A 9,920-nucleotide genomic window follows, 5' to 3' on the forward strand; every position below is an offset into this window, starting at 1 on the left:
TAGCTAAAAAGGCTTATGTTTGCGAAAGAACGGCCTACAATCTTAAAAAGATCCTACGAATTTGTAAGTGTATTAATTTTTGTCCAACTTTCCAAATATATATATCAATTTGTTTATGGAGATGGTACTGAGGCACTAAATTCTAAATTTTGTGCCAAATTTCACACAAAAATTGTGATATATCATGATTTTTTTCAAAAATTGGGACGAACAAATTAAATTTTTGTATACCATTTCAGTTATTGATACGATTTTTAAATAGGCTTGGTACATAACTTTTTGAAAGCAATTAGAAATTAAACAAAATATAGCCCAACTTTCCAACTTTATGAATCTGTAACTACATATATATCTTGTTCGGCCGTAAATATCTAAACATCCACCCTAATTTATTCAACCTTTAATAGTTAGATTACTTTTATTCTACATATCTCTGCCCTAGAGTTAAAGTACTAACATATCAGGCATTTATAAGACCAATACTCACTTATGCATGCAACATTTGGTTTAATATTTCGAAAATGTCTGAGATCGTGTACATCCTTGTATAGGTCCCCGGAAAGCAACTATCTTAAATATGTTAGCAACAAAATGCTATATAATGCGGGAAACATACAAAGAATAGATAGATGTGTTATACAACTAATCCATAATCATATTCGAAGTACAGCATTCTTCGAGAAAACTCTTATAATGGCGCCGTATTATGAAAATGATCAATATATTAAAAACACGCTGCTATCAGGCCTTGTTCCACCAGTAGCATTTTTACTGCTGGATAGAAAAGGATTCATCCAGAACAGCAGTGGAATACCAGTGCTTTATTACCTCTACATAGGCGCAACAAATAAAACAATTCCAGAAACTCTTCTTCAAGATGAGAACTGGAGATTCGACAAATCTATATCAATAATAGACATCAGCGCTATCTCCAAACATTTCCGATGGCTACGTTGGTTTCTGAGTTTATTTTTTCCCTTTCTTTTCCCTCTACGTTTACCTTAATAGATATATATAAGTAACGTGTTTTGAATATTTTTTCGTCACAAATATAAATAAAATTGTTAATATATTTATATTTGATCACCAAAAATGGGATAAAATTTAAAAACATAAACGCTAGAGAGCTCATGTGGAGGCAGAGCGTAGCCCTTAAGTTTCCATTAACCATTTTGTTTATTGAAGAATTTATGATATATTATGTAGAAATTAAAATTAAAAAAAAAAAAAGAGATTACTTAGACATTATGACGGATCATATTGATATGAGCAAATTATATTGACAGCTCATCCGACTAAAAATTATTCATTTACAGCAAACAATTTGAATAAATTATAAAAAAAACCGTTAAAAGGTGTAAAATGTTTACATTTTAATTAAATTCAAGTTATTTATAGTTACACGGCAAGTTTATAAGGATGTGTGTGTGTGTGTGTGCTGGCAGGTGTGTGTGTGTGTGCCTAAACGCATTAAAACACTTCATTATGGCAAATCCTGTGTGATATAACAAAAGCCAGACACGCACACAGTTAGAAGCTCTGGCTCCGGCTCCGGCTCTGGCTCTATCACCCATGATTTCCCTGCCCATTTCTGTTCCCAAGACTCCCTGATTCAAGCATATGCCTCTTAAACACACTTGAACAATTTTATTACCACAATGAGCTACGCGGGGCTGCGAGAAGGTTGTAGGGCAAACACACAGAAACTAGAATCAGTGTCGAGGCTCATTTTAATAGAGAGACAGAGACAGAGAGAGAGAGCAAAAGGGGGTAATGTGGGCATTTGCATTGAGGGATCGGGAATGGAATCACGTCATGTCAGAAACCATAAAGTGTATAAATACGATGTATCAACTATTTACCCTTACCCTTACCCATGCCAGACCAGGCCAGGCTAGTTCAGGCCAAAGCTAGAGCACTCCTTTCATGTCCTTTAGCTCAATGGATTGAATGTATATGTAAGTGTGTGTGTACCTTATATCCTTGACATTAGGAGTGCGCGCACGTGACGGCAAGGCTTTCAACCACTTTGATTTGAATTTCACCGCTTGTTTGTCGTTAATTTTACGCCTGATTACAAAAACGCTGATTGATAATAATCTCACGGTCGGCCCTTGGAAGTGCCCCTGCTGCCGCTGTTGCTTCTGTTCTGCACTACATAATTGAATCTACTTAAACATAAATCGAAGCAGGCCAAGTTTTGTATTGCTCACTTAAAACTGCACTAAGATTTAAGATCTATGGAAAGTAGATGTATCTATCAGTAGCCTATATCAATTGCTCACTTAAGGGATCCCTCTCTCGGTGGCATACTAAAATATTGAGCACATAATTGAGCTACGTCTGGGTCTTGGCTTGTGATTCTGATCTTGGCTTAGACCGGCGCCAGTCTACTCAGACTACTCCCGTGATTCTTGACCATTTTAATAATAATTTTTTGGCCTTATGCCTCTTGCCTCTCTAGCATCAACCAAACATCCCTTCGTTTACCTTTTTGCCATGCAAATACACAAAAAAGGGTGTGCGCGCGCACATATCTTAAGCCGATCTAATGCCAATCCAGGGTCCAGGTATCGCGGCTACTGTTTTCTAGCTCCTGATGTTCGTTGTGTTGGCAACAAATTGGATTACAATTAAATTGTATTTACATATATATACAAAAATATACCGCTTGCCTTTGTTCCTTTACGTCTGTCTGTCTAACTGACTGTCTGTCTGTCTGTTTGGTATTTATTTGCTGCTGGGCCTCAATTAAATATTTTACATTTTTGATATGACCCATACTCATCCATTGCATATCCCGCTGAGTGCATTTCTAATTTAATTGATACATTATGATACTTATATAATTCATGGCGGTTGTTCAAGAACATAAATATGAAAATCTGTTTCTAAATGATTTACAAACCCTTGTAAACTAAAATATTTGGCTGTGATACACAAATGTTGCTTTATTCCAGGGGATTTTAACTTTGTTTTCTTCAACGAAGAGACTTCAGTATTAATTAGTGTTGCAAAGGGAAATAAAAATTTAAAAAATTTGCATGTTTCTTGCATTCATTCCTTTTTAAGATAGGAACAATCCCTTTTCTATCAAATTAATATGATATTAAAAATATCCAAGTTATGGCTAAGTTGTCACATGAACAATACAAAAAATATGTTGTCTCTGAAAAGAATTTTTATAACCTTGCAAAAAGCGTATATTAATTTTGGTATGAAGTGTGCAACGCATAGAAGGAAGCATCTCCGACCATATAGCATATATATTCTTGATCAGCACGACGAGACGAGTTCAAAAAGCCATGTCCGACGGTCCGTCTGGATCGACGCGATCTCCTCCTCGACCGTAACAGCTAAAGAGCTAAAATTTTGAATGTAGGTTTGTATATACTGCACAGTTTGAATATCTCGGATTCAGCCGGATCGGATCACTATATCATATAGCTCCCATACAAACGTCAAAGTCACAAACAGTGACTTTTCTTATTAACTTCGTTGTTTTCCGAACTATTGTCGTAAAATTTAATAATAGTGAGTTTATTACACCTATAAACGAATTGCCAAATTTGATCAAGATCGGGCGACTATATCATATAGCTCCCAAAGGAACGATCGGTAGAAACCAGTGACTTCGATTAATAACTTCGTTATTTCCTATACTAAGATTGTAGGCCGTTCTTTCGTAAACATTAGACTTTTTAGCTAAAAGGTTTTTCCACTTTGATGGCTATAGGTAAGGAAAGAGTTACCAATAAAGTTGCGTTTCGTTAGTAAAGCAACGTCCATAAATTATTAAATTCTGTTATTTATTTATTACGATCAACTATCGTTTGACCGTTGCCCGTCTGAATAATCGGCAGACAAACGAGTCTGCAGCAATCTTAACCTTTTTTTCAACATTTCAAAATGTAAATTCGATAAAATCAAAATATATTAACGTCATCTACTCGCAAAACTCAAACTTGATAACCCAAAAACAAAATTTGAGGCTGTTGCAGCTTTCCCTGATGGTGTCCACACTCTCTGCATCCATCCAAATCTCAACCTCTTCATTCGGGCAAATATCTGTCACTATAGGGGGTGCATCTTCGCGGCTCACCACAGCCCACTTATCCGTCGTAATATTAGCATTCTGCTGTTCCAGAAGCTCGAAAATTGCTTGGCAACACTTCTCGACCTTTGGCCATGTAACTCTGGCCGGTGTCAGGTGTAGGAAGTCTATGAGACTGGTGGCCTGATATGTCTCCATGGAGCATACGTTGCCCGCCACCCAGTCCATCGTATCCTCGTTTGCCGCTGCAATGTAAAGCCGCCCATTGTAGACAGTGACTGGAGTCACCTCATTGAAATCCAAACTGCGAACATTTCTGAAATGCTTTAAAATCCAAAAGAACTCTTCCAACAGGTCGCAAAAATTTTTCTCACATTCTGAGGAAGATATAACCACGACAAACGGCCTGTTCTCTGGGAGAATGTTAACGTACGGGGGCCGCTGACCATTTATAACATCAGGTTCCATTTCGATTTCAGATTTAACCGGGCGTGGTCGGGACTTTATTCCGCAACCTCCCATATCGCATGCCTCCTGCATATCTCCATACGAGGGGTTTTCTAGACTCTCCTCACTGGATTCGAGAACATATTTGATCCTATTTTCAAAAGACGGAATATTCAGTCACTGAATTTTGATTTCCTATTCCTAATACTTACCGTTTAGTCTCTATGGTTTTTTCATGCTCTTGGGCTTTCCGTTTAATACCTCGCTTGCAATCAATAGTTGATGGCTGGACGGATTCGCCACTAGATCCCGAGAATAGGTCAATGACGGAAGATTCACTTTCTTCGATACTTGAGTCTGACACCGAATTATCGACTAATGGATCGGCGAAATCCTCGCCCCCAAGGGAAAATAGTATCAAGCCCACAAAATTGTTGCCTTCATAGCAAGACACAACCGGCTTAATTTGTTTGTTGTTGGCAAGACCAGCAACTTCTACTAAAAGATCTGAATCGGCACACGTTACATCAGATGCAGAAATGTCCAATGTTTTCGGCTGAATATCGAGCAGATTTTGAAGCTCGATCTTTAGCTCGTATACGGTAGCTGAGATTGGGAGCTTCAAAGCCAATTGCTGGAAAAGACCACTTGGTCACGATTATGAAAAGTTATATCCTCACGTTTACTAACCTTTCCGGATTGCATGATCAATTGAACAGTCAACATGTTTTCACTTTTGTTTTTCTCTTTTTTGATTTTCAGAAGTAAACTTTTTGTTTTATTTTTGATGTTGACTGTTTGAGTTTACGAAGTAGAATGATTGAAGTATTGTACCCCCTTGACCAGGTCGAATTTTACAAACATCCCAGGCCTTCTTGGATCTCAAAAAAAATTGCCTTCGTCTAGCTGAACGTACTAGATACTTTCGAAAATAAACTGAGTAGTTTGCAATTGCCAAATCTTTCTGTCTGTAGTTTTACTATATGTTACTTAAAATATGTTATGCTTGGGTATAAGTTATAAAAATATGTATGAATATGGAATATGCTATGGGCTTGTTTCTTAAGTGGATATTTGTTGGACATTTGTTTTCATATTTTCCGTATTTTTCGTTAATATGAATATGTATAAATATACCCTACATATGTCCATATATAAATATGTATATAAAATTTTTACATATAATATAAATTAGCCCTCGATTTGAATGTCTAAGCCATAAAAATTCTTTAGTGCAATGTATAAAAGTAAAGTTTATTCTTTAAAACTAGAAGATGATATAGAGCTATTTGTTTTATCATTGGTGATTCATTGTTTTTAAATTTTGCAGAAAGTTAAAAGTTGTTGTGTATTTTGCACTGATTTTTACGTATTATGCAAAAGTGTGTAGACATAATTGGTAATAAATATTGCTAGATAGCTAAATTTAATATGCCATCTATGCAAAATAGTTGCATAATGAAGCTAGCTTTCAATATATATATTTTATTTCACATTTGGCCTATTTTTTAATGTTGCCAATCAAAACCCGGGCCGCAATTGGGCACTCTCCCATACATTATCATATCTATGAACTCGCTCTTTTAACGGCAGAATTAAGTTACATTTTGTAAAACATCAAATTTGTTAAGTATCAATTATCATTGCAATTAAAAATTGTAATTCATTCTATTTCTATCAGTAATAATTTTTAAATTTCAAAGACAAAGTCAACTTGATTTCTACAATACACCTTTAAAAACCAAATTAGATGATAAAGAATAGTTACCAAATTAGCAATGAACAAAAGACTGAATATTTTAAATGGTCATATTTAAAAGAGTTTTTAACTTACCAAATAAATAAATATTACCAATTAATTATTAGTTTTTTAAAAAAATAAATATTAATGCAATTTTGAATTTTAAACTTTGTTTTAGTAATTACTCACTCAGCAATTGGACAATTATTTTATAAGAAATAAACTTAATCAATGAAATTTGATACTTTTTTTTTTGGATTGTCTGACTTTGATTAATCAAGTCATGAAAAAGAATTGTCCATATGGTAAAAATCTGATTTATATAAAGTATAATAACAAACTGAAAGCCTTTTGCCATGTATAATTAAAAAGCATACTCTTAAAAGGATTATGATACCGTTTTCTTCCGAGTTACGAGTCATTTGTGATCAGAAAATGAGCTGACTTATGACCATTTTAATCAAAAATGGGACTCCAAAAATATTCATATATGATCGGAAACTTTATAAAATGCTGGGCCGCGATATTTTTCTTATCGCAAAGATGACGAATACTTTAATGTGGAGATGAATACTTTAATGTGGAAAACTATTGCTTCTATAGTCCACATTTGTCAGGAACCACTTGGATCGGAGTTCTTTGCCATATGAGCAAATACTTTATTAGATAAATTTAACAACAAATGTTTCATTGTGCTTAAGGAAAGAAGAAGAAAACCCCAAATTAGAGACAATCTTCTGTGTGTCTCTCGACACTCTCTGGTCTATGATTAGGTGGCTTTTAAGATTCGCCACAAAATATAATTGAATTGTTTTTCATTATTTATTTTATTATTTTGCTTGTCTCTTATTATTGTCCAACTTACTTTGGCCATACACTATTATCCCAGAGACTGCTCTAGGCGCCATTGTTTTTACTACACCAAACCAGACTGAGATTCGCATTCAGAGAGTGAGTGGGGTTGTGGTCCTGGTCGTGGTCCTCCCTTGTATCCGTATGTTTGTGGATGAGAAGCACTTTTGTGCCATCAAAACGACGCGTCATAAAATACGCGAATTGCATTTACCATTTACGATGTGATTCTCTTTTCTCTTTGTAGTGTGTATACATATACATATTCATCTATCTCTGTGTGTGTGTGGGGGGGTAAGAGAAAAACGGATTTCAGCTGATTCCTTTGGGGATTTTGCGCACAAAGCATTGCGAAATTGAATGTGGGATTTGGTAGAGAAGATAGACGACGAGTGCGGGGCCAAAATTGTGTCCGGGGGTGTTGGGTAATTTTATTGCACTGCTTTTTATGATGTGGCGACAAATTGATATTTCCAGCCAGCCAAGAGAAGGCGGGGGCAAAGGCAATTTACACACACTAACAGAGGAGAGTAAACCGCAGGATACACCAATCACACTGGGCGGTCCAAGTGAAGCCGCCTTCTTGCCTCCTGCCGAGTCCTTATTGTCAGAGTCGCCTTATAAAATAATTAAGTCCAAGTTGCCTCTGTGCGTTTCTTGTTGTCGGCCTGTTTTGTTTGTTTGTTTGCTTGCTGGTTGATTGTTGCTGTTGTTGTTGTTGCTGTTTCATTGTTATCTCTCCTTGTGCGTGCGCATCCTAGCGGTATTAAGGACTTTAGCGCGATTTTCGCTTTCGCAGCGGCTTCCTTTGTATCCCATTGACACGGCAAGGATCCAAGAATCCCATGTACAGGCTCCGCTTGATGAAATTCAACAATTTTATCTTTCATTTTGCTCTTTCATTACGCTGAAATCAACTGTAAGTTAATCCCATTAATCCATGATCATTTTTCAAGTGGACTCCCGGCAAAATCTTTTGCTGCAATGAATTCAATTGTAAAAATTTACCCAAACCCGAATAGGAAGGGTGAGAGGGTTTCACATTGCAAAAATCTGCTACTCACTTTTTGACATAGAAATATGAAACGAAATTGTGGGCCATCTCTATGGAAACTCACCAAAAATCTTGTTAATACATTTGTTCGGTGGTCATAATGGGAGAAATTGCAAATGAGCATATGTATATGGATTCTCGATTCTTAATTCAAACTAACATCTATAACTGGAATATGTGGTGATTTTTTTTAAATTACAGATTCTTTCTTAAATTTGATTGTTTTTGAGACAAAAGTCATGAAATCTTAAGTTTTAATCGTCCCTATGACTTGAATTTAAAAGAATATTCTTTAAATGTATCTTTATGATATGAACCGTTATCAGTGGCGGATCTAGGTAAGTTTTTTTGAGGTGAAAATGCTAATTTTAGGGAGGAAATCGGTTTGGGTTTTCAAAATTTCAGTTGTTTAAGTTTGTAGGATACGTTTGCCCTAGCCCATTAACTATATATATTCTTGATTAGTGTAGGAATATATTTAGTCATGTTCATCAGATCGGACCACTACTTATAACATATACATAGCTGCCATAAACTCAATCGATCGAAAAACATACTTTATATGAAAATATCTCAGTAAAAATATAAAAAATTGTTCGTCTAGATTTCGACCTTATTGAAGTTAATCAAAACTGGGTTTTAGCTTTGCTTCAGGTCAATAAATCTTAATAATTTATAAGATTTAAAATCATAGGCAGCCTCTGTGCTGCAGGTTGTCTGTATAGCTATTTCATGAAGCACCAAGTTCTATCATCAGCAGACTTCGCTAAAGAATCCACAGTTGTAATGGCCATATCATATCTTCAACGCTAAAAGTAGTTGGGAATTCAAACTACATGAAGCGAGAAAATAACGGCAAAGCTTGCAACTGCAGATTCCACCTTTTTTATGTGCATACCCTTGGGTGCCATCAGAAGTAGTCTAAAGGGCTGCCCAAAAATGTTATTAAAGTTCAGGCTTTCTCATAATTTAGAAAAAACATTTGCAATAGAAAATAATTTGAAAAACGAAACTTTTAACAAGAATATTTTTTAAAGGAATTCAAGATTTTAAAATGTGTATTAAAAATAAAATTTTCAGTTTTAGTTTACGTATTCTTGAGATATTAAAAATCAAATATAAAAACTGATAGGGAAAATATTTTTATTCAATTTGAACACTTTATCAAATGTTTCAAAACGTCTGAAATTTGAGTTACAAGACTAAAGATTTCATTTAACACCAAGAATGTAAGTAATTGGTATTAGAAATCATTATAAATTAATCTTTTGAGTTATAAAATTTTTAAAACAGATATTTGTCCCCCTGCTGCTGGGAAAACTAAACAAAATAGATGATTCTTTTTTTGTAATAATTTTTTTTTCGAATCTTATAAAGTGTTCTATACAGTGGCGGATCGTGCGCTAGATTTTGGGGGGGAAATCGAAGTCAAAAATTTGTTTGAAAATTTCCTAACCAAACTCTAATTATCTAAACGACTCGGAGGTCGTTTGGGAGGGAAATTTACCCTTGTTCACCCCCCGTAGATCCGCTGCTGGTTCTATATAGTCTATATAGTCAGTTCTAACATTAACTCGTCTATTGAAAAAATAAAATAATATTTTAGTTGTTAATTTTATTAACGCTGCGCTACCCACACAGACATATCAAATTTTCGGTTCAGAACAGTCAGTTTTTCCCCCCTCCTGCAACTCCAATGAAAAGGATTTCATTCAGAAAACGCTGGACAAGGAATCACTGTCGGTTTGCTTTTTTCTTTCTATATATTGGTA

The 9,920-nt window shown here is 35.3% G+C and overlaps 1 protein-coding gene across 1 annotated transcript; it reads right to left on the bottom strand.

Annotated features, from left to right (window-relative positions):
• Nucleotides 1-3,817: 3,817 nt before the first annotated feature.
• On the bottom strand, nucleotides 3,818-5,271 carry LOC111519514. Its single transcript, XM_023180786.2, has 3 exons — nucleotides 5,192-5,271; nucleotides 4,714-5,135; nucleotides 3,818-4,652 (listed from the first exon to the last, which is right to left on the bottom strand). The coding sequence occupies exons 1-3, from the start codon at nucleotides 5,225-5,227 to the stop codon at nucleotides 3,947-3,949; spliced, it is 1,164 nt and encodes a 387-aa protein (XP_023036554.1). The 5' UTR covers nucleotides 5,228-5,271; the 3' UTR covers nucleotides 3,818-3,946.
• Nucleotides 5,272-9,920: the final 4,649 nt, after the last annotated feature.

Source organism: Drosophila willistoni, chromosome 3R (genome assembly GCF_018902025.1).
Source record: "Drosophila willistoni isolate 14030-0811.24 chromosome 3R, UCI_dwil_1.1, whole genome shotgun sequence".
NCBI classification, from domain to species: Eukaryota; Metazoa; Arthropoda; class Insecta; order Diptera; family Drosophilidae; genus Drosophila; species Drosophila willistoni.

Coding starts and splice junctions, on each gene's coding strand:
- LOC111519514 (XM_023180786.2), bottom strand. CDS start 5,227: ATGTTGACTGTTCAATTGATCATGCAATCCGGAAAG. Junction 5,136..5,191: donor TGATCATGCAATCCGGAAAG/GTTAGTAAACGT, acceptor GGTCTTTTCCAG/CAATTGGCTTTGAAGCTCCC. Junction 4,653..4,713: donor AAAACCATAGAGACTAAACG/GTAAGTATTAGG, acceptor TTTTGAAAATAG/GATCAAATATGTTCTCGAAT.